Source organism: Hyperoodon ampullatus (assembly GCF_949752795.1).
Source record: "Hyperoodon ampullatus genome assembly, chromosome: 3".
In the NCBI taxonomy this organism is placed as follows: domain Eukaryota; kingdom Metazoa; phylum Chordata; class Mammalia; order Artiodactyla; family Ziphiidae; genus Hyperoodon; species Hyperoodon ampullatus.
In genome coordinates, this window is record NC_136916.1 from 57539243 (window position 1) to 57564454 (window position 25212).

Genomic DNA, 25212 nt, shown 5'->3' on the forward strand with positions numbered 1-25212 from the left:
ATAGTAGGAAAAAAATGCCTTGCACCTGTTCTGACCCTTTACATTTGAGGTTGTTTTCAAACTTGACCCCAAGCACCAGTTTCACACAACTCTGTAAATAATTTTTTAGATAAAACATAAGGATATTTTATTTGTTTTGATTTCTAGGATTGCGGTAATGTAGTAACTGAAATTACTAGCCTATTGTACATAGCAGTTAATTAAAGAAAAGCATTAACTATAGGAGAACACCACCACTGCTGTTGTCTTGTATCAGTATAAAAAGGCAGTAATTTTTTTGACAGCCACTGATTGGAAAGTTGCTTGCAGCCTTCCAGAAGCAAGAGGGTACATGCTGTGGATCAATAACCGGCAAATTTCCCATTAAAAAGAATACCTGAGCAATGTTCCAAATAGCCACTGGCATCTTAATTTTCCATGAAACCTCAAATACTTGTGTGCTGAGGACAAGTCATTTTCGGACAATTTTTCCAGACTACTTGTTAACAGTTATTGCTGTCCCAAAAGGTTGACAGCCTACATGATTGATATTTCATTTGCTTGTCATCACTGCTTGAGTAATGGCGAGCACTATATTTCTGTGATTTTAAGGAATATAGTTTCCTGAAAGACATTTGCCTTAGTATGTATTCCAGAGAGCGTATCACACATGTTTATGCTTTATGTATATAAGTTTTTACATCTATAGAAGGAGAGGATCAGTTTCCTATACAGTTTGAATGTCCTCAGAAGGCAGGGTATACTTATATCAGTCCATAGCCATCAAAAATACACTTTTGGGGCTTCCCTTGTGGCGCAGTGGTTGGGAGTCCGCCTGCCAATGCAGGGGACATGGGTTTGTGCCCCGGTCCGGGAGGATCCCACATGCCGCGGGGCGGCTGGGCCCGTGAGCCGTGGCCGCTGAGTCTGCGTGTCCGGAGCCTGTGCTCTGCAATGGGAGAGGCCATGGCAGTGAGAGGCCCACGTACCGCAAAATTAAAAAAAAAAAAATTATTAAAAAAAATACATTTTCACTTCGTTTTTAGGGCGAAGAGCCTTAGACTTGTTAACTTGTGATTCTAAAGATGATGTAGAATTTTATAACTCCCCTTTATTTATAAGGGAAAAATAAACTTGATCCTGTAATAATTTTAATTATTACATAAAAGCAATAGAAAGATATATGTACATATTTTTTAGAAAGAAATTTTAAAGAATGTCAGCAAATAATGATTATCAAGGAGGAATTTTCTGAAAATATGATAGTTAAATAGAAAATGTACTTATGTTTTTTAATACAGAAACAACAAGTATTAAAGGGGAATTCTGCTCTGTGACAGCCCCTCACAACACAAAATCAGTGGTTTTCATCGTTGATATTTTCCACCAAGAACATCACTGTTGTTTGTCAAGTGTTAAAAAAAAGTTAGGGCAAGGACTTCCCTGGCGGTCCAGTGGTTAAGACTCCGTGCTTCCAATGCCAGGGGTGCGGGTTCAATCCCTGGTCAGGGAACTAAGATCCCACGTGCCACGTGGTGCAGCCAAAAAAAAAAAAAGGGCACAGAAGCCACATGCAAGTTAGGTGGACATATGCTCACCAATTAGCATATTAAAGAAAATGGGGTTAGACCGTAATACAGCCTACTGAATGACCTTGTTTATGATGGAGTATGAAAGCTTTTTGAACTTGGAACTTAATTTTTCATGCCCAGATTTTTAAAGTGAAATTTGATCTATACTAAAGTATTTAGAAGACTAAAACGTGAAAGGTATGTTTGCTTGAAACTGTGCTACCTTTTTATCATATTAATCCTGTCATCTTTGGATGGATCATATCTTGTTTCCTTGTTCCACGGTCTCTGTGATTTTGATTTCCATTATCTGTACATTTTATACACAAATATGAATAATGTTTGATTAACTGACTGGCATATAGGTCCAAGCTAAATGTGAGGCATCTCCATTTTGCTTTGTAAAATCCAGGGAAAAAGAACAAAAGGCAATTTGAGAAATTTCTACTAAAATACTTTTTGTGTCATTTAAATTTATTTTAAAATTTTTTTATAAGATTCTTTTTTTTTTTTTTTTAATGTGGACCGTTTTTGTTTTATGTTTTGGTTTTTTGGCTGTGAGGCATGTGGGATCTTAGCTCCTCAACCAGGGATCGAACCTGTACCCCCTTCATTGGAAGGTGAAGTCTTAACCATTGGACCGCCAGTGAAGTTCTTATGTCTTTTTTTTTTTTTTTTTTTTTTTTTTTGGTGCGCGGGCCTCTCACTGTTGCGGCCTCTCCCGTTGTGGAGCACAGGCTCCGGGCGCGCAGGCTCAGCGGCCATGGCTCACGGGCCCAGCCGCTCCACGGCACGTGGGATCCTCCCGGACCGGGGCACGAACCCGTGTCTCCTGCATCGGCAGGCGGACTCTCAACCACTGCGCCACCAGGGAAGCCCTGTCATTTTTAATATATGTCATTTTCAGAACATCTCTAGAGATCAGATACTAACGTAAAATCTTAATCAACATTTTTTACTCTTAAAGATAAATGACAATATGGAGGATAACACTATACTGGACTTTTAGTCCTGAGTATTCACTATAGTCATTTTGATGTGCAAATAGGGAAAAAGAATTCTCGAGGCTGATATGTATATACCAGTAATTTACAAAAGTACTATGAATTAAACAACCCATAAGTGTCTCTTCCAATATTCATACATTACTGAGTAATCTCTTTCTATAATCTCTTTGCAGTATTATTCCACAGTAATGGAACAGCAAGTAAATGGACAGTTAATAGAGCCTCTGCAGATATTTCCAAGAGGTAATGTTGAACAAATTCTAATCAACAATGATTATTTCAGTAAACTGTTTCATCAACAGTTATGTTTTCCAAAGGTTTAAATGCACATAACATGATGTTTAGCTCTTAATTTGAAAAAAGAAAAGAGGTATTCATTATCGTGGGGATTGCAGGCTGTATTATAGTTATGGCAGATGGAATATCTAATTTACTAGAGTAAATTAAACTAACTAGATTGGTTTTCGTTTTTGAAGTACATACTTACATTCGCTTAAAGAACTCTTTGGGGGTTCACATGGTTTCTAAACCAAGGCAAATGAATGACTTTAATTTTGGATATTTATAAATTGTGGCTCATGATGGTAGTCAGAGCTGCTATTGAGTAGAAACCTTTCAGCTAGTGCAGAAACCAAGATTTACTGGGGGGGGGGTGTTTAGGAGCGATATTTTGGTGGAATGTTTGGTGCTTGATTTTGGGGGGAGACATTTTCTAAATAATTGAAAATCCTCATAAATAGGAATTTGATTGTTAAGTTTCCAAAAATATGAGCTAATGAGAGTGACCCTTGGTGAATCACCTGGTCAAATCATTTGTTTTTCCCTTTAGGTTTGATAGTACTAGGCTTGTGTCAGATATGATTGCTCAGCTGTATATAAATATTCCCTCAAAATTTGAATAATGGTGAAAAAGAACAGTTTAATTATATAAACCATTAAGTCTTTCACCCATTATACATTGCCCCACTTGGAAATCTATGTTTTCTGACTGATGGAACAGGTAAGAAAATTCTCTAAGTAAGTCTTCTAGAAATAACTGAATTGAAATAATTAAAAGTTAAACTTACCTTCATTAACTGATACTGTACAAATAATCATGGTATGGGTTTTCCAATTAAGCATTCTAGACTTTCATTACCTGTAACTCTCTGAAGTTTGAATAGCTCAGTTAACCAGTAGACTCCTATTTGCACTGATAGTGTCCAGCCCATGAGAAGATCTGGGTTCAAGAGTAATGCTGTTCTTCTAGCATTAACATGGGCAGCGGGATTAGGCGTATTTAGTACATTATTAATAATAACTTATTAAAGACCTAAGTAAGTAAGTAAAATTGGGCCGTTGATAGCGTGTCTGAAACAAGATTATGATTATATCAGTTCTGTTGCACCCGAAGACTAAAAACTAAAAAAAAAAAAAAGAAAAGAAAGAAAATGTTGCCACTTCTGTGTATTAAGCCAAGAACAGGGTGCAGATTATTTCTTAATATTTCCAATAACCAGAGAATTTGGGCAAGTTTCAAAATTGTTTCTCCACAAGGAGTATTTTTTTTACCAGCTGAAAATTTCCATTCATTGCTTTCCTACTGGATGACTTTATAGCTCTTTTGTAGCAAACCCCAGAAAGTATCCTGGAGAATTATAATTCTAATGCTGAGGGCCTTCCTTTTTTCTTTTTTTCCAAAAAGTATTTACTTCTCTTCATCCAGAATCTTTCTGAGTTCTGTTTGTTTTCTTTTATCTTGTGAACAGCCCCTGTCAGTGTCCCTGTCTATATCATTGTGCCCCTCCCATGATAATAACAGCCATTTTTAGCCATCTTTTCTGTTTAGACCCTAATATTGCTTTGTGTGTCACCATTTCTAGTTCTCCGAACAGTCATGCCTATTATTGCTTCCATTTTATACTTGAGAATATTAAGGTTCAGAGACGTTAAGTAACTTCAGTCACAATTTTTAAGTGGTTAATATACCCTTTGAATAAGAATTTTGTTTAAGTTGTAATTTGCTTAGAGTAGAAGGGCTATATGCTCTTATGTAGGTTAAAATGTTAGTAGAGTGTGCATGGGGGTAGTTTGGAGGGCTTGGTAGGAGTGTGGAGAAGAGTATATTGTAAGGAGGAGTTTCTTAAAAGAAAATATGTGACATTTGAGTGTCACATGAAGTCCTAGGACAGAACCTATTAGTCTCCAATAAATTATTAAATACAGTTGTTCCACGCCAAATTTAAATTTTTTAAAATATGAGACTCAGTCTCCCTATCTGTGGTTTTGTGCATACTGTTATATGTCTTTAGTTTTCTGCAGGTTTTTGCTTTTTGCTTATTTATCTACACAAAGTATAGATTTTATGAAATTTTATTTTTCATATAATTTTACATAAATCTCTAAATATATATAAAATTTTATGCAAGATTTATATAAATTTAGAGGTTATACAGATTTTTACAGTTAGAGTATAGACATTGGGTATATTGCCTGGGTCTAATGAGTTGGTTAGAGGCTCTCAGACCTTAGATTCTTAGATTCTGTGGTCAGGCCCCATGTGAAAAAGAATCTCTAGACTGAGCAAATCAGAGGACAGGAGAAAACAATTCTCTTCTAACATCAGGTCTTCTCATTCCAGGTGGCACAATTGCATTGGATAGTAGCTCCCAGCTCAGGGCTAATTCTCTTTGTAGTTAAAAGATATGTTAACTATTAATAAGTATGAGAATTCACTAGCTTTACAGTAACTTCTGACTCCACAACTTTAGGAAATATGAGGCTACTGGGTTTTTTTGAATACTGTTTACTTTTTATTTTATTTTTTAATTAATTAATTAATTTTTGGCTGCATTGGGTCTTCGTTGCTGCGCGCGGGCTTCCTCTTGCGGTGAGTGGGGGCTACTCTTCGTTGCAGTGCGCAGGCTTCTCATTGCGGTGGCTTCTCTTGTTGCAGAGGCTCTAGGCACGTGGGCTTCAGTAGTTGTGGCACGCGGGCTCTAGAGCGCAGGCTCAGTAGTTGTGGCACCGGGGCTCAGCTGCTCCGCGGCATCTGGGATCTTCCAGGATTAGGGCTCGAACCCGTGTCTCCTGCATTGGCAGGTTGATTCTTAACCACTGCGCCACCAGGGAAGTCCCTTGAGTACTGTTTAGATTTCCAGTCATAAAGATTTAAGAAGCCAATTGAGGAACTAGGCAGATGTTAAGGTAGGAGATAAGAGTTGATGCCTGTCTCTAATTCCTTAGTTAGCCACTTTCTTACTAAATGAAGTTTATAATGCACTGGCTACTTCAGAGGAAATGCTCTGAAGTGGTGTCTTAGGAAGTATTAATGGTCCCTAAAGGACCAAGCATCAGATGTATGTGACTGTTGTTTTGTTCAAAAAGTTAATTTCCATCTTTAGGAAAGAGGATTTGGAGTCTTAATTTTAACGTATTTTAGAAAAACAAAAATCCTTTATTGAGGTTTAGATTTTTTTTAAGGAAAATAACATAATAACTTTGAATATATTTGAAATACCCAAATTAAAGCAACTGATGTGCTTTGTAATTATTAGCCACATCTTCTTCTTATTAAACAGTTCTATTTCTTGTCAGAAACAGAGGAAAATACATGTACATCTGAGAAAGGAGCAAAAAAAAAAAAAAAAATCAAATTCATCCTTTCCCAAACAATCAATCAAAATTGACGGCCTCTTGGGCTTCCCTGGTGGCGCAGTGGTTGAGAGTCCGCCTGCCGATGCAGGGGACACGGGTTCGTGCCCCGGTCCGGGAAGATCCCACATGCCGCGGAGCGGCTGGGCCCGTGAGCCATGGCTGCTGGGCCTGCGCGTCCGGAGTCTGTGCTCCGCAACGGGAGAGGCCACAACAATGAGAGGCCCACGTACCACCAAAAAAAAAAAAAAAAAAAAAAAAATTGACGGCCTCTTAACATATAATATGTAGGACACTGTAGTTTTCAGATGGAAGCAGCCTATAACATGGGCAGGAAGCACTTTATTTTTTTTAACATTTGATGAAGAAGCATTTGCTGAATTGGAAAAGTACTAACCTGTAACTCAAGATGGTCAGGAAATTAATATTATTTTCCCTGGTACTGCTTTATGCTTAGACTTAAATATTAGCAAATGTCAAGATTTGTAAGAAATGTCATGAAATTAATGGTATATCTCTATTCTAACAAATTTGACTGCTTACTGCTTTGCAAACTGACGTTCAAACTTAAATATTTCATCTTAGAATCTCTAGCAATTGTTTTGGCATTAAAAGATCCTCCTCCCACTCCCCTCCAAAAACCCCAGCTATTTTCATTGTAGTCTTAAGTGATAACAGATATACAATGTAATAGAGTGAGGAAAGATGATGGCAGAAATTTGAATTATGAAACGAATCTAATCATTTTAGCTCAGTTAACTTGATTTTTATATGTTTTAAGCAGAAATTGGAATTTATATGAGGTGGTGTCAGAAAGCTCTTTGCATTTATAAATGCTCACTCCTGCAAGTTAAAAACCCTGGTTCATAATTCCCACTTTGGGTCTTGGGAGCCACTTTTCAATCATTTCTCTCTGCTAATTTTGGTGTCACCCTCATTTCTTTTTAAACGATTCATTTTGAGCAAATTTGTAAATGGCCCTGATGTGTTCTACAATTTAGTCAATTACTGTTTCAGCCTGCAAGCCTCCTGGGGAACGGAACATACATGGCCTGAAGGTACGAATTTCAATAATTGTTTCAGTAAAGTTAGATGGATTTGTAATGCTGTGTTCCACTTATTGAAATGTCAAATAAAACTGCACTTTCTCAAGCTCTGACAAGCGTTCCTTTTTTTTTTTTTAAATGGGATGTGGAGGGGGATTCATTAGTATTTGTTCAATATGTGTACATATTGGGGTTTTGATGCCGTATTTAAAAACAATTATTATTATTTGGAATTCTTTTGTTGGTCTGTTTCTTCAGGATGATCCTGGGTACTGGTCTCCACAAAGATTTACTTGAGTAAAAATATAGACTTCATTTCAGTGATTAATTAAGCACATAAGCATATTGCACACAGAATACCCCCCTCTTCTTTTGACATGTTTATGCTAGAAACATATATCTATTTAATGTCCTTTCATTGTTCTGCATATTTTGAATTCTGGATTTCTGCTTAAGCCTTTACATTTAAAAGAAAAACTGGCTATTGTATTAGACTCAAGCGTTTTATAATTAATTACTTGGACCTCATTTTTCAGTGAATAGGAAACATTCTGCAATGTTCTGCCTGGTTTTAAAGCTGAAGGGGTATGATATTGTGAGGTTCACTACTAACCCTTGGATGTTTTCTTAATATACTTTTTTGAACATACTGTTTTTTATATAAAACAAAAAGAAACAGTGAACTGAATTTTTTCACTAGAGTTGAATTCAATTCTAGACAGTGAATTGAAAATGTCCCCAGTTTATCTCTCCCTTTTTCAGCACTATTTAAGTATTTGAATAATGACAGGAACAAAGTATTATGTAATATACAGGTTGTACAGTTTTTATAACCTATATACTGAATAGACTCCAACCATGGGTCTGTCTAGTAAAAGGCTAATTAACCTTCATAGTGAAATGAGAAATTTGTGGCAAATTACAGGTTAATTAGAGCTGTGTCCTCAGAACACAGACTGATCAAGATCCTTTCTCTACTTGTAGGTGAATACCCGGGCTGGATCCTCTCAACACAGCAGCCCAGCAGTCTCAGATTCACTTCCAAGCAATAGGTGAGAGCGAGCGAGTGACATGTGCCTCTGAGCATGAATATCTACATAGTTGGGAGTGAAGAAGAGGCTTGTGGGATGACACCTCTTTTTTTTTATAAGACCTCAAAAGTGTGTATGTGGCTAAGAAGAAATCTGACCAGTTAAGTAACCCTAGCTATGTATTGACTGAAAAGAAAGGACCTCATAGAGAAAGATAAAATTAGACATGTTGAACTATTTATTTTGGTCTGTGGAATGGTTTTCATTCAGTCTCCAGATTATGCAGAAACAGAAGATTCAGTGCCTTTGACTGTTTTCATGCTTTGATGACCTGGTGTGTATAATGCTTATTATTTTTGTCTTGCTTGTCCATCTTTTGGCAGTGTCATGCTTCACTGACATCTTTCGCAGAAGGAGGCAAGGAAAGAGTAATGTGGTGAAATTTAAATTGACCAGCCAAATTGTCCATTTATGTATCTTTGGTGCACAAGAGATTGAGCTATTACAGAAGGAAGATAATTTTCATTAATTCATGCTAACATTGTCCCATACTGGGATGGATACTAAAGACTTGAGCCTCTTCAAAGTGTTCTTCTGACAGGTCTGAGAACTTACTTCTAGAAGATTAAGGTTCTCAAGTAGAAGAACCTGCTTAAGCTGAAAGAATTCTAGATCATATTTGTTACATATTCAGTTATTCAGCTGGTTAACATCTTATTACTGTACTTGAAGATGACACTTGAAGTTGATTGCTCTGTGTGTATGCATTCACACTGGTGACTGAAAAGCCATCATTGAGCTGGATCACCCTTCCATTGTGTGCCCAGGTCTTTCTGGGTTTAGGGCAGTAGTCAGTGTTTGCACAGCCCTTATCTGCTGAGATGTAGCTTAGGCTTCTACTTTCCCTTCCATGCCCCTCCTTACCCCTCCACCCAGTGTCTTGGTTCTTTTGCCACTGGGCTTTACTGCAGGTAATTTAAAGTCTCTCCTTCTGACTCTCTCTCTACTTTCCTGTCCCCTCCCCAAAAGTCACTTCCTTGATTGCTTTATTATAGTGTCAGTATATCTTACCCACAGCTTTCCTGCTATGAACACACTACTCTTAGAGTGTGTTTCCTTCTTAAACAATTTATTCTGTGTTAAAATACATACACTGGTTATTCACCAGTGAATCATCTGTCTTGTGGTCCTGAGGGGTAGATCTTTTAGTCCTCATCCAAGTGCTCGGCCCTGCCAGGCGATGCTCTGAGGCTTCTCTTTTCATGCTTGTTGGGCATGAGAGCCATGTCCACCGAGTAGAGGCATGGAGACTGAGGGTCATTTGTTACATTCAGCTCGAAGAGGGCAGGGCCTTTAATAATTACCACTACTTCTAGAAAAAATGTTATTCAGACAGACTATTAGCCTTGAGTGAAAACAAGAACTTTTCCTTGTGTTTTAGGTCAAAGTTCATCATGGTATAAAAAACAGGATGGAGTTGAAAAAGACAGTAAGGCAGAGAAGCAGCAGGATAACTTTTCAACTCTCTCAGATTTGGTTTTAACCAAAACCAAAGTGAATTAGCTTGGCTTTTTAAAAGCTATCATTTATATTCACAGAGTATTATAACATCTTTGGGCTGGAAAGAGGCTATCTGATCTAGTGGTTCTCAACCCTTTGTTGCAGTATCTTCCTTTAGGGATATGACAGCCTCCCAAATAGTAATGTTAGTTTGCTCCAGAAGTGATTTTTGTTATGGGAGGAATGCAGTTTGAAAAAGTCCTACAGGTGATTTTAATATGCCACCCTAGGTTGGCCATGTCCTGTGCCCCATATTGATAACTAATCAAAAGTATTTATCGAGTGCCTCTTATTTATTCAGTGCTGTCCTACCCACTAGGAATACAATGTGGTCCTTATCCTCTGGAGCTTGCTGTCTCATAGGCATACAGACCACCTCCCCCCAGTATACAAATAATTATACTTTATAATTAGTGTTATGAAGGAAACAAGAAGATTTTGAAGTGAGAGAGTACTGGGCAGGATTGTGTTTAGATTTGGACGGGGTGCCCGGGGAGAGTGGCATTCCACTTCGGCCTGAAGGATGAGAAATACCTAGCCACATCAAGAGCCAGAGAAGGGCATTTCAGAGGATGGGGAGAGTGTAAGTGAAGGCCCTTGGGTGGAAAAGGAGCTCCATGTATTCAGAAGGAGGCCGGTTAGGCTGGAGCCCAGGGAGGGGTGCTGGGCTGGGGGAGGGAATGGGAAGGTGGGGAGAACAGTAGGAGTGATAGGAGAAAAGGAGGTGACAGGAGCTGGCTCCTGGGGCCTGGTGTTTGAGCTGTCCCCTCAGCGTATTGGCAAGCTGTTAGATGACTTTCAGCAGAGTGCCATGGCCAGCTCTGTGTTCATAGAAGATTCTTGCCTGTGGTGTGAAGCATGAGAAGGAGAGGCCCCCATCTAATCCTGCTCTCCTTAGGTGCCTGACTCCCCACTCCTTGCCAGATGGTCATCCAGGCTCTTCCTGAACAGCCCTGTGGCAGGAATACACTTTATTGGCTGAGGCACCCGTTCCATGTTCACGTAGCTATGTCTCAGAACGTTCTTCTCATGAGCTGAGATTTGTGTCCCTTTAGCACCCACTTGTAAAGATTGAGTTTAGCCCTCAGAACAGGGCCGTTCCCTCTTCTAGGTGATAGCTCTACTAGTCCTCTTCCCTCCAAACATACTTCTTCTCCTAGGTTTCCTGTCTCAGTAAATTCTCCCACGTCCACCCGGATGCTAACTCCAAGGGACCCACCAGGCATCATTCACTGCTTCCTGGGTCTCCCTCAGCCCCACATCCAGTCAGTCCCTATATTTATAGGTTCTACCTTCTGAATCACTGTGGAGTCTGTCTACTTGCCAGCATCTCTGTTGTTGCAAAGGTAGATCAGGCTCCCTAGATTACTGCTGTAGCCTCCCGTGTTGCCCCATTGCAGTCCCTCCTCCACGCTGCAGCCAGAGTGATCTTGCTGGTGCATGTTCTGAACCCATCATTCCCCCCTTTACTGCTCCTCACAACCTTCAGGACAAACTGTACCCTCCACAGCAGGTGAGCCATGGCCTGCCACGTGTGGGTCCTCTGCTCACTCTAGCCCCCTAGCCTGCACTCCCCCCTTCCAACTGATGGTCCAGCTTTGCTGATGAATACATGGTCCCCTTAATGGATCACATTTCCTCTCACTACTGGGCCTTCACATCCACTGCTGCCTCTTTCCTGCTTTCTTCTTTTAATCCATTCCCTTCTTCGCCTTCATTCTGGCTAACCTTCGTCATCTTTGATGAACAAAGATGTTATCTTCTTCTGAAAACTGTCCCTGATTATTGCCCACCTCCCAGTCTACGCCAGGTACTCATTCTATGAATTCCCAATATCTCCCTGTGCTTGCTTTTACTGTAGTGGTTAGCACATTGTATTATAATCACCCCTGTCCCCCAATAGATTCTGTACTCCTTGAGGGCAGTGACTGTAGCATATTCATTGTTTATTTTATTTTATTTTATTGAAGTATAGTTGATTTACAATGGGTTAATTTCTGTTGTACAGCAAAGTGATTCAGTTAGATATATATATATATATACATATATATATGTATTCTTTTACATATTTTTTCCATTATGGTTTTGAATGGATAAAGAAGGTATGTTACATATATAAATGGGATACTACTCAGATGTATTCATTGTTGAATCCCCAATTCCCAGCACGATGCTTGGCACATAGGTGATACTCAGTAATGCTTGAATAAATGAGTGGACAAATGAATTTATATTCCCTTTAAATCTTGTCTCTGAATTATATTCTCCCAACTCATTCAACTTTTCTGATACAACATTATTTCTGGTCCCCTCACCCTTTTACTCTTCTTTGGGTATCTCAGTGTCCCCTTAAAATGTCATTCCCAGATTACAGTTGTATCACATTTAAATTTTAAAGTGTTTTTAAAAGTGATTTTTGGATAGCTCAAGTCACTGTGACCATGCAGATAAATAAAACATTGAGGGACTTTTCTGGTGGCGCAGTGGTTAAGAATCCACCTGCCAAATCCTAAAGATGCTACCAGAAAACTACTAGATCTAAACAATGAATTTGGTAAAGTAGCAGGATACAAAATTAATGCACAGAAATCTCTTGCATTCCTATACACTAGTGATGAAAAATCTGAAAGAGAAATCAAGGAAACGCTCCCATTTACCATTGCAACAAAAAGAATAAAATACCTAGGAATAAACCTACCTAAGGAGAAAAAAGACCTGTATGCAGAAAACTAAGACACTGATGAAAGAAAGATGATACAACAGATGGAGAGATGTACCACATTCTTGGATTGGAAGAATCAACATTGTGAAAATGACTCTACTACCCAAAGCAATCTACAGATTAAGTGCAATCCCTATCAAACTACGAATGGCATTTTTCATAGAACTGGAACAAAAAATTTCACAGTTTGTATGGAAACACAAAAGACCCCAAATAGCCAAAGCAATCTTGAGAAAGAAAAATGGAGCTAGAGGAATCAGGCTACCAGACTTCAGACTATACTACAAAGCTACAGTAATCAAGACTGTATGGTACTGGCACAAAAACAGAAATATAGATCAATGGAACAGGATAGAAAGCCCAAAGATAAACCCACGCACATATGGTCACCTTATTTTTTTTATTTTTATTTTTTTGCAGTATGTGGGCCTCTCACTGTTGTGGCCTCTCCCGTTGCGGAGCGCAGGCTCCGGACGCGCAGGCTCAGCGGCCATGGCTCACGGGCCAGCCGCTCCGCGGCATGTGGGATCTTCCCAGACCGGGACACGAACCCGTGTCCCCTGCATTGGCAGGCGGATTCTCAACCACTGCGCCACCAGGGAAGCCCCTGGTCACCTTATTTTTGATAAAGGAGGCAAGGATATACAATGGAGAAAAGACAGCCTCTTCAATAAGTGGTGCTGGGAAAACTGGGCAGCTACATGTAAAAGAATGAAATTAAAACACTCCCTAACACCATACACAAAAATAAACTCAAAATGGATTAAAGACCTAAATGTAAAGCCAGACAGTATAAAACTCTTAGAGGAAAACATAGGCAGAACCCTCTATGACATAAATCACAGCAAGATCCTTTTTGACCCACCTCCTAGAGAAATGGAAATAAAAACAAAAACAAATGGGACCTAATGAAACTTAAAAGCTTTGCACAGGAAAGGAAACCATAAACAAGACGAAAAGACAACCCTAGAATGGGAGAAAATATTTGCAAATGAAGCAACTGACAAAGGATGAATCTCCAAAATTTACAAGCAGCTCATGCAGCTCAATATCAAAAAACAAACAACCCAATCCAAAAATGGGCAGAAGACCTAAATAGACATTTCTCCAAAGAAGATATACAGATTGCCAACAACACATGAAGGGATGCTCAACATCACTAATCGTTAGAGAAATGCAAATCAAAACTACAGTGAGGTATCACCTCACACCAGTCAGAATGGCCATCATCCAAAAATCTACAAACAATAAATTCTGGAAAAGGTGTGGAGAAAAGGGAACCCTCTTGTACTGTTGGTGGGAATGTAAATTGATACAGCCACTAGAGAACAGTATGGAGCTTCCTTAAAAAACTAAAAATAGAACTACCATATGACCCAGCAATCCCACTACTGGGCCTATACCCTGAGAAAACCATAATTCAAAAAGAATCATGTACCACAATGTTCATTGCAGCACTATTTACAATAGCCAGGACGTGGAAACAACCTAAGTGTCCATTGATAGATGAATGGATAAAGAAGACGTGGTACAGATATACAATGGAATATTACTCAGCCATAAAAGGAAACAAAATTGAGTTATTTGTAGTGAGGTGGATGGACCTTTAGTCTGTCATACAGAGAGAAGTAAGTCTGCTAACACATATGTATGGAATCAAAAAAATAAAAAAATGTTTTTCTGAAAAACCTAAGGGTAGGACAGGATAAAGATGCAGACGTAGAGAATGGACTTGAGGACACGGGGAGGGGGAAGGGTAAGCTGGGACAAAGTGAGAGAGTGGCATGGACATATATACACTACCAAATGCAAAATAGGTAGCTAGTGGGAAGCAGCTGCATAGCACAGGGAGATCAGCTTGGGGCTTTGTGACCACCTAGAGGTGTGGGATGGGGAGGGTGGGAGGGAGACACAAGAGGGAGGAGATATGGGGATATATGTATATGTATAGCTGATTCACTTTGTTATAAAGCAGAAACTAACACACCATTGTAAAGCAATTATACTCCAATAAAGATGTTTAAAAAAAAAAAAAAAGGATCCGCCTGCCAATGCAGGGGATGCGGGTTCGAGCCCTGGTCTAGGAAGATCCCACGTGCCGTGGAGCAACTATGCCCGTTCACCACAGCTACTGAGCCTGCGCTCTAGAGCCCGTGAGCCACAACTACTGAGCCTGCATGCATAGAGCCTGTGGTCCGCAACAAGAGAAGCCACTGCAATGAGAAGCCCACGCACCGCAACGAAGAGTAGCCCCTGTTCGCCACAACTAGAGAGCCCGTGTACAACAACTAAGACCCAATGCAGCCAATAAATAAATAAATAAAAATAAAACATTGAGTAAACTGGGGCACAAAGAAATTGCCAGGATATAGAAATATAATTTTTTACCAAAGTTCATAGCCAGATATTGACATAATGAATAAAATTAGTTTTTTCCTCTGTTACTCTCAAAGCATGAATTGGTCTTTGTCTTAGGTGGATATGTTTATTAAACTGAGCTTACTAATCCACATGGTGTTCCTAAACCATAATTACTGAATTCACGTCCCACTGCCAAGGCACGGCCTTTCCTAAACATTCTGGCTTTCTCCTTCTATAAAATTAGGATGATTAAATTTTCCATCTATCTACGTCTGGTGTTAAGAAGATTGATGAAGTTGTATTAAGGAATCACGTTTTGTTTCTTGGATGAAAGGTGTTTTGTAAATGCAATGAATCAAAATGTTATTATTTCAAGTTGCATGACATAATGGAATATCTGTGGAGAAACATTGCCTGAGCATTGTTTGGTCATTTCTGTTTTTATAATAATTGCAAATATTAAATTGGGACCATTTATGGCAATATCAGGGTCCAAATGTTTTCCAGAAAAAAAAAGTATGTGTGTAAGACAGACAGACTTTGAACAAGGTCCGTACCTTAGTTTTCTTTATGTATCAGGAATAACTTTCCCCCACAGGGTATACCCACAGCGGGATAGTTACTGTGAGGATTAGATCAGGATACTAAGTAATAGCATTTAGCACAGTGCATGGCACGTGGTCATCACTCAGGAAATGGTAGAGGCTAATATTTTGTTTTCAACTGGACTGATCTTAGGCAGTTGTTTATTTTGGGAGGGATGTATTTCAGCTTTAGTCCCATTCTGCAGTGTTCTTAATTGCCACTTGAGTGCATGAATTCTTAGACTTGGGAGGATGTTATTAAAATTTAGAATCATTGGCTGAAGGCATGTTTTATAAAATCTGGGGAAATTAGAGACTAGGGCTCCATAGTTTGCATTTGACTGTAGCAGAAGTTTAAGAAGTATTTATTAAGAAAAATAATTATAACTTGGAATGGTGAGTGTGGTCAAACTTGAAGTCTGAGGTTTTCTCAAATATAACTTATTAAAGGTACCACATGAGTGTGTGTGTGTGTGTGTGTGTGTGTGTGTTACTACCATAAATAACAACCAGAATAATGACTATCATTTATCAGACACTTAGTATGTGCCAAGTCATTGGGCTAGGTTCAAGAGTGGGAAGGAAATGGAATATATAGAGGGGTGAGTAAGATGTGGTATCTGTTCTCAGGGAGCTTCCAGTCTTGGGACAGGGTGTGGTGGGAAGAAAGGTATCTACAGATAACTACCAAAGGGAGGAGAGTTAATTTGGCAGGTGGGTAGAGGGTTAGAGTAGATAGATTAAGGATAGAGTTAACAAGCTTTAAATTTCAAATTAGAACATTGATGGGAGGAGGTATTATTTTATGTACCACTCTGCTAACTGGGTGGATAGGTACAGGTATAACTCATTTTAAAGCTAGAAGGACTTCACAGCATCCTTTGGCCACTTTCCCTAAACTCATCCACATAAATGTTTACATAGTCATAAATATCCAGAGAAGAAGATTTCCATATTTCTTACATACCTATGGAAGCTGGGTTTCATACCTACAGGAAAGGAAAGGAAAGAGAAGGCAGCTAAAATTGATTTAATACTTACTATGTGCAAGAAACAGATGCTAGGGCTTTTTGTAATATTTAATTTTCTTGGTTACACTATAATGTTGATATTTCCCCCATTTTATAGAAAGGGGAAATTGAGGTTCAGAGGGGGTAAGTATCTTGTTCCAGAGCACACAGCTAGTGAGTGCCAGGACTTATTTCTATTACACATTTACTTCCCAGGAAGCTGAATTGTAACTCTTAACTATAGTAAAAAATCAGGACTTAAATTATTTTATCTTTTGAAGTTCTGTAATCTTTGTTTGCTGTGAACATTCTAAGAGTGCATTGTTAAGTACTTGATATTTAGCAGATGACAGAGTCCACATAAAATAACCACTGGGGGCTTCCCTGGTGGCACAGTGGTTGAGAGTCCGCCTGCCGATGCAGGGGAAAGGGGTTCGTGCCCCGGTCTGGGAAGATCCCACATGCCGCGGAGCGGCTGGGCCCGTGAGCCATGGCCGCTGGGCCTGTGCGTCCGGAGCCTGTGCTCCTCAACGGGAGAGGCCACAACAGTGGGAGGCCCACATACCGAAAAAAAAAAAAAAAAAAAAAAACCACTGTAAGGCTACTCAAAGGCAGCAGAACTAATAGCAAAAAGAGGTCTCTGAAATAGTCCATACAATAGCCTAGCTTCATTATGACAGTAGGCTTTTTTATTGCTTTAGATTACTAACGGGGTTTCAGTCCCTTATCGATACCTTTGCCTTTTGGCCAGTTACTTTAGAAAATATTTTATATAGGGAGAAGGATGTAAAGAGTAGTGTAGTCTATGTCTACATCTAAAACAAAAGTGTGTTTTAGTCTGGAATTTTCAGTGGTGTTCAAAGGTGTTGATGAACTTGCCATTAAAAACTATGTCTTTTCTTTTCAGCTTGAAGAAGTCTTCTGCTGAACTGAAAAAAATATTAGCCAATGGCCAGGTAGGTGTCATTACATATTAAGACTATAGTAATAACTTAGTGCTGTCTAGTTTTTATATCCATAAATTTAATAAACAGATAAAGGATCTATAAATTTCTTCTTGTCATAAATGAATTACACGGCTTAATTTGATTGGCAGAACAATTTGCAGCACGTTTTTCAAACTGTGCTAATGGCTTTCAGTCCCAGCAGATTGAAGTACCATGCACACACCCTACTGCCAGCTTGGTGTAAAAAAAGTTAATCAGTTCTGAACAAGTGTGTCAGCCCATGGGTTGTTGAAATGGCCCTGCATCCTGAGGTGACTGTTTCTTTCTTTATCTTTAGGGAGAAAAAGAGAAACTGCTACTTTCTCACCTTAGTTCCTTCTTTTGTCCTGAAACGAACACTGGCTTTTTAGGGGAACAGAGTCACAGCAGACCTTTGGCATTTAAAGTTCCTTCTTTTGTCCTGAAACTAACACTGGCTTTTTAGGGGAACAGAGTCACAGCAGACCTCTGGCATTTAAAATTCCTGGGCTTCAGGAACCCTCAGTTTGCCTAGTTGACTGGTGGTCTAAAGCAGAATGACCTACTCCAGCCAGTGAGGGATAAACAGGCCTGCAGCCCAGTTATTTCTCACTAATTTTGATTCAAGTAAATTGACACATCTCAAATAGTATAGTGCTTTTAAACATACACTGGTAAATTAAGCTACCTACAGGGTCCTCGATTCTTCAATAGCAACATAAATGCATTTTAATGTTTGTTATAGAGGAAGCCCTTTGATAGCCTTGGAGGCAGGCGCCTGTCCATCGCGATCAAGCCTGCCTATTAGGCTCTATTGACTGAGACATCTGTGTCACCACAAATAAAAGACTCTTATTGATTTTCTTAACTGCTGCTCACTTCCCGTCCATGTTTCGAAGGCTGAAATCTTAATTATCTCAGATGCTTATTCAGTGCCTTCACATGCTGACCTCTCCAATCCTCATTGGCATTTCATGAATCAAGTACTTGTAGTGGAGCATGTCAAGAAGACAAAGCTGGGTCCTCATGCTTGTCCTTTAATATCACCTGTAACTTTGTGGCCTAATAGATGTGCATGCCTTGAAACAAGGACTGTATGGTGGTACTTCTGGAAGCCTTACTTGTTTAGCCCGTAATCCCTTGAATACAGTTAGAAAAAGTAAGTTGATCTCGTTTTGACATCTGATCATCATTTGGAGTGTGTGAATTCTAGTCCTTAACTATTCAATATACGGCTAAGGAGAATCTGGTGTTCTATGTATACGCAACATATGTATGTATGTTGTATGTATAATCTTAATGGTCCCCATATTTCATATTTATCTAATAGTACTTTTAACTTTAAGCAGCCAAAGTTTTGTTTAGATTGAGGTCCACATACATGTTCCCCTAGTGCCCTGCATGTTTTCGGAAACATGAAACAAAACTTGGTTGCCCTTCTCTCTCCTTCTGGTCACTGCCAAGCCCATTATTGTCCTCTTGTTCTCCCTCTTCTCCCCACCGGAGGGAAGCATACATGGTTGTGCAGGTGTATTTCTTACACGTCTCCAGCACTTGGCATTAAAGTGACTAAAAGCTGAAATATTGAGCCTACGATATTTATGTATCTCCAACATGTTTGCATCCTAGTTACTAACTGTAATTTATGTGTGAGTTATTAGTGTTCTTCAGCTGGAAAATATATTTCAAAATTGACATAAATTAAGAAGCTTTAACTACATTTGTTCAACCCAGGCAATGGAAAATAACCTGTCATAGATTCCTCTTTCAAAAATGAAAAACAGTTTATTTCCAGGGCAAAAAATAAACATTCTGAAATATTCCTAGTGTTCTGAACCTAGTACCATAAATATCTTAGTGGTCTTGGTTAGGAGATTCTCTTTGGTGGAAGATTGTCATGGCAATGATTTTTGACACTTAAAGATTGTTTATTGCTTTCCCTTGGGAATGTGATAATCCCACATTAAACAGTATGGCATTTCCTTTCTTTTAAGGACTAGCCATTGTTATGTTTACTTTTATTCACAAAAACGAACAGTACAAAACAAAGAACTCCCACCTTTGGAAGTCTTCAAAATACCTCCTCCTCTTAATTCCTCAGTCCTTGGTGCTATCAGGTAACTAAAGAGTGAGTGAGATTGCATTGCAGTGAGGTAATGTGCACAGTGTGACATCAATAAATTTGTGGGCTGAACACTGACACCACTTGATATGGAAGATGTAAGTCACATTTAACGATACTTTAACACTTGAGCATAGTTTTTTATTTTAGTGGTTTATGCTCTCAAGCATTAATAATGATTTGCCTTTCCACTAGCCTCCACTTAGATTTAATAAGGAATTCATATTAATCATTAAAAGAAAGGGACATGATTCTTCAAGATAATCAAATATTGACAGGTTAGAAATAGCTTTCTGCCTGGGTTCATTGATATAGGTTATGTGATATAAATATTTATTTCTTTTCTGTCACTCAGAGTAAATGCCACCAATTGATTCAGCATTGATATAGTGTCAACAGTTCATAAGAAACATTTGACTGGCTTGTGTTTTCCGATTAGTCTCTGCTCTATAAAGTGGGATTTACTAAATCTCTCCAATTGTCTGCTCATAGAGTGTGACTGCTTTCTGAAACTATTATTGCTTCGATTTGTGAAGCAAAGGTCTGGTGATAGGACTAGTTTCTGTCAGACCTTTACATATAAAATAAGGATTAATTGAGCTTTTTTATTTTAATGATTTATAAGCAATAGGTACTGATTTTTCTTAACACAGGCAGACAATAAACAAAGAATATTTTCTTTGCTGATCTATGATTGAATTCCATTTCATTTTCCCCATTAATTTCGTTAACATTATATTAAACACTTTAAAAAGTTTAACATTTAGTCTTTGGAATGGAGACATTGTTCTTCTGTAATCGCTTTGTGAGGGAGGGTTCCTTTTTTCCAGCTTAAAAAAAAACAAATCATAAGGTATTTTTGGCAAGTTGTACTGAGAGCTATAAATCAGCACCACTGATGTGTTTTCTGGGTGTGTTTTTCCCACTTCAGTTGTAGTGCATTATCATCTGTTTAACATTGGCCCTTGATATGAAACTGATTAGAAATGGCCCAGTGGGTCAATTTAAAGGATTAAAAAAGTGCAGTCACTCCAAGGATGTATGACTCTGACCTTTGCATCTCTGAAGTTGTCTTTCCTCTGTTTGTTTTTTATAATTTGTAGGAGAGGGTGACAGTATTTTTCTATTTCTGGTAAATCAAGTATAAATGTACTGTGAAGTCATAAAACTAGAAATAATTCTAATCCTGCTTCATGTTTGGCTGTTATTTTGAGAACTTCAGATGCCTTTAAAAAACTTTATGTGTTTAGAAAAAAAAAAAAGGAGGAAGAAAAATAGTATTCGACTGTAAAGTTAGCTTTAAAGAGTGTCCTATTACCAGTACATAAAACTCTTAGATTCTTATGGTTCGTCTCAGATCCCATACGAAGACCTAAACATAGATGAGACTGTGTAAGTCCAAACTGCATGGCACCTCCCCTCCCCGCACAGACACAACTTTTCCGCCCCCTGGGGTGTCACGTCCACAGCCCCCACCTCTCTTTCAGCAGCAGCAGCAGAACCCGGTGCCAATCATCTCTCCCAGGTCATTTGCCGTTGGCGGCAGTTGACACGTCGTTGTAACTCTCAGGGTTTTTTCTCCCTCCTCCCTCACATCTATTATTCTGCCTTTCATTTGCTTTTTTTTTTTTTAGTCAAAACAAGGAAACTGATTTATATTTTTAAATTATTTGGTATCTTTATTGAATAAAAACTTTCTTTTACCTCTTTTTTATCTAAAGGGCTATGTGATTTCTCTTCTTAAAAACAAATATCGTAGTTGATGAAATCGCTTTTAACTTTTGAATGCCCTTCATTTGATTATTTTCCTTCCTATGGACCAGGGACCATTGATGGAGAGGATGTCCCTCTGTACTTACACATGAGATCAACTGCTGAGATAGAGCACTGAGCAGAGTAACCTGAAAGACTGAGTTCTCACCTTGGCTAGTTGCTATTTACTAGTTATATGACCCAGACGAATTGGGTTATATGTTTAAAATGTTGTAAAAGTGTGTGATTTTTATGATACTTGATCCCAACTGTAATATTTAAATGTTGTACTTTGTAGGCTTATAAATCCCACTTTTTGTATCATAATGTACTGTTCCTATGCTTCATTTTGAAAAGTTGACTTAATATGCTCTTTTAAACTAAAAAGGCAGAAATGTTATTAGCTACTTGTTGATCCCTTTAATGATTTTTTATATTTAAGATCAATTAAAGTAATCCATTTTGATTAGATATACAAAATTCTCAAAATTAGTTTGTGATCAGTTTATAAGCTCGACTGTAATAGTTTTCCTTTAAAAAATTTTTTAACGTGAATAATATTTGAATACTCTATAAAAATTGGAAGATTCAGATAAGCAAAAAGAAAAAAGATCTGATATTTTTAAATAGAAAAATCTATCAATCAATTTATAGGCCAGGCACATGTCTACATAAAACTTTAAAACAGTGTCGAAACAATTTTTTATGGATACTGTCTTTTTGAGTGACGTGGTTCTAGAACTTATTTTTTAAAACCATTTTTATCTTTATGAGACTCTTAAAATCTTTCTCATTATCTGAGGGATTCCAAATTTCCACCCTTGAATTTGCCTAAACATTGTGTTAGCGTGCGCATGCACGTGCGTGCACACACACACACACACACCCACGCCCCGTACAGCGCCCACAACATCATCCCCCATCTCTCTGGAGCGTTCAGCTTATTCCCTGCCTCTTTTTTTTTTTACATCTACCAGTCCTGGTTAGGTTGGAGTGCTGGGTGGGTGGCTGCTCCACTTCTCTTTTCAACCTACTGAGTATTAAAGTTAAAAAAGACTATGGTGTTGGGATTATAGTGGTTGAAGCTGCTCAGAGACCTGCTCCTTTTCCTTTACTGCCTCCAACAAAATACCACAAAATCAAGCCCCCTCCGAAGTCCTAGGTCTTTCACAGTATATCATTGGAATGTATAATATCAATGAGTCTTATGTTTATATTTTTCTGAGAGGAAACTACTGGTCCTTTTACCTGGAGTGGTGGAGGTGGAGGGAATGTAATCACAGGTTGTGACCTCTCCAGAGCCTGGATCCTATAGCTACATCCTGCTTACCCTTAAATTTCAGTGCCACCAATTCAGAATTTGTAGACGTTGAGTGAGTAAAATTTCTCCTAGAAATTTACTTCAGGCTGTGATGAGGGTGCAGCTTGTTAAGCAAGTTAATAGTACAAATTAGGTTGTTAGAGTCATGTTTGGACTACCTTGAGGAATGTTTTCAAGGAATTAGCCTATTTGTACCTGCCAATAGATACTGCTATTTACATATGTATCTCTTATACCCTTTGATCAAATCAAACCCAGTAGCAACTCTGCTAGTTTATTTAATATCTCAACTTGATGTGCTACTTTTCTTCATGCTGTTTTAAAATTTGTTTTTTGGTCCAGAATAATGAGATTTTCTTTTCTTTCTTCATGCCACAGAATTTCCCTCAAATAGGAAAAATGTTGCCAATTTTTCTGACTTGTCTGTCATTTTGCCTCTGATCCTAAATATAGTAACTAGCTAATTGCAAATTAAGTCAGTCAGGTTTTACTACAATTAAATGGGGTGCTGAATTGGCCTTTATACATTAATCTGTCAATATTCTTTTAGGGTTTGGCAGAATGGCTTGGAAAGGAAGCTGTTTCTGTTACCTGCACTATGTTCCTAATTATCACAGCTCTCTGAAGCTTCAACCTCAGAAATGTATAGACAAAAATATTTCCCTTGATAAATGAAACCTTGTTTTATTCCATTGGTGGAAGTTCAGAGTAGAGCAAAATATTTAAAGCTTTACTATAATGGTCTGAAGCAAACTATTTTTTTCCAGGTGATATTGAATTAAAAACTCCATCCATTTCCTGCCCATGCAAGGCAATGCAATTCCCTGGAAATTGATTTTTTTTTCAGGGCTTACTATGGCTTTTCCCAAGCTTTAGCTATATGGAAAGTAACACCTTTATTGAATCCACTTAGTGAATAAAGTTGGCAGTTAATTTTTAAGCAACTGGACCAGTGTGTAGAAAATTACTGAATGCCTCAAATAGAATCTGACTAGTCTTAAAGTCATTTGATAAATAATTATTTAGGGAGTTCTTTCAAACTCTAAAACATTATTTTTTGGGTACTAAAATAGTTCACTTCTATTCACGATTCAAGTGAGAGTAGTATTTGTGGTATAATAGTTTTACAGAACCTGGGAAAATGCACATACTGTTTTATATAATAAATTACAAAAATGACTTTATGTGAATCACATGCCTATCTGTTTTCCTTTTATGCATTATAATATTTGACTATATGTGCATTTTAAAGTGCATTGATTTAGCACTTTCCCATGAGCATAAAATTTCTACCCAGCTATTGCTGTGTACTAATTTATCATTTTCAAAAAAAGGCTATATCGGGCTTCCCTGGTGGCGCAGTGGTTGAGAGTCCACCTGCCGATTCAGGGGACACGGGTTCGTGCCCCAGTCCGGGAAGATCCCACATGCCGCGGAGCGGCTGGACCCATGAGCCATGGCCGCTGAGCCTGCGCGTCCGGAGCCTGTGCTCTGCAACGGGAGAGGCCACGGCGGTGAGAGGCCCGCGTACCGCAAAAAAAAAAAAAAAAAAAGTATAAAAAGGCTGTATCTACTCTAGGAAAATCGTTAACATTATTCAGTTAGTTTGTTTAATGTTAATTAGAGGGTCACTTGAGGAGTTTTCAGGGGCTGATTTATTTACAAATTGTGCATTGGATTACTAGAAGTGTGTGTGTGTGTGTGTGTGTGTGTGTGTTTTCTTGCCAAGTTTGACTTTGGTTATGTGCAGTGCTGTTTGGCAGTGGTTATGTAGTGCTGGAGACTGTGTTCTTATCAGTATCTCTGACCTGACCCTTTTGAGCTATGTTATATCATTCCATTTTGACACCTTTTATCAAACTTTAATGAAATGACCCAGGCAAACAAATTGTCATTAAACTTTCCATCACTTTGTCCCTTGGTATCGTCTTTTATAAATTGGACAGCAAATGTTGTATTGATCTTCTCGTTCTTGCAGCTGAACTTGAAATGACCCAGACTGCTTGTTGTTTATGGCCCGGAGTTGCTTTTCCTTGACATTTCCATCCACAGCATGACACCCTTTTTGTTTTTCTTTCTTTCTTGTGGAGATGAATGAACAAGACATACGGTATCGAGACACTCTTGGTCATGGCAACGGAGGCACAGTCTACAAGTGAGTAGTCAATTTTGTTTAAACTTTCTATCCACTTTTGCCAAATGTGGGTATCCAGGTTCTCCATGGCAAAGATTTTTAAATGACCACCAGTGCTTAGATTTTATTTCCACATTTGACTCCAAAATTCTGCAAGGAATCTATTTTCTCAGGAATTGCTTGGAAAAGTGCATTTATATTGCCTTTTTAATATTTCTGAGTCTGCATCTCTCCTGGGTGAGCATTTAATAGTCCACCATTAACAAGTATACCTTTAACCGGCCTGAAGTTTAATGTATTTTTTTCCTTCACTCTTTAACACCGTTATTTTTATTTTTTTTAACTTACTAGCACCCTATGCTAGTCCCCTTCCTGTGTATGTACAGCTATGCCCAGTGGAAGACAAACCTTATA

The 25212-nt window shown here is 38.5% G+C and overlaps 1 protein-coding gene across 3 annotated transcripts in view; it reads left to right on the plus strand.

The window, feature by feature from the left end:
* MAP2K5 (mitogen-activated protein kinase kinase 5) overlaps window positions 1-25212 on the plus strand; it is a 260205-nt gene that overhangs the window by 34588 nt on the left and 200405 nt on the right. For all 3 annotated transcript variants that reach the window (XM_079699882.1, XM_079699883.1, XM_079699884.1), the window contains exons 4-8: window positions 2731-2800; window positions 7208-7248; window positions 8221-8288; window positions 17412-17460; window positions 24755-24819. In XM_079699882.1, the coding sequence (XP_079556008.1) occupies window positions 2731-2800; window positions 7208-7248; window positions 8221-8288; window positions 17412-17460; window positions 24755-24819 (293 nt within the window). The remainder of the gene's footprint in view (window positions 1-2730; window positions 2801-7207; window positions 7249-8220; window positions 8289-17411; window positions 17461-24754; window positions 24820-25212) is intronic.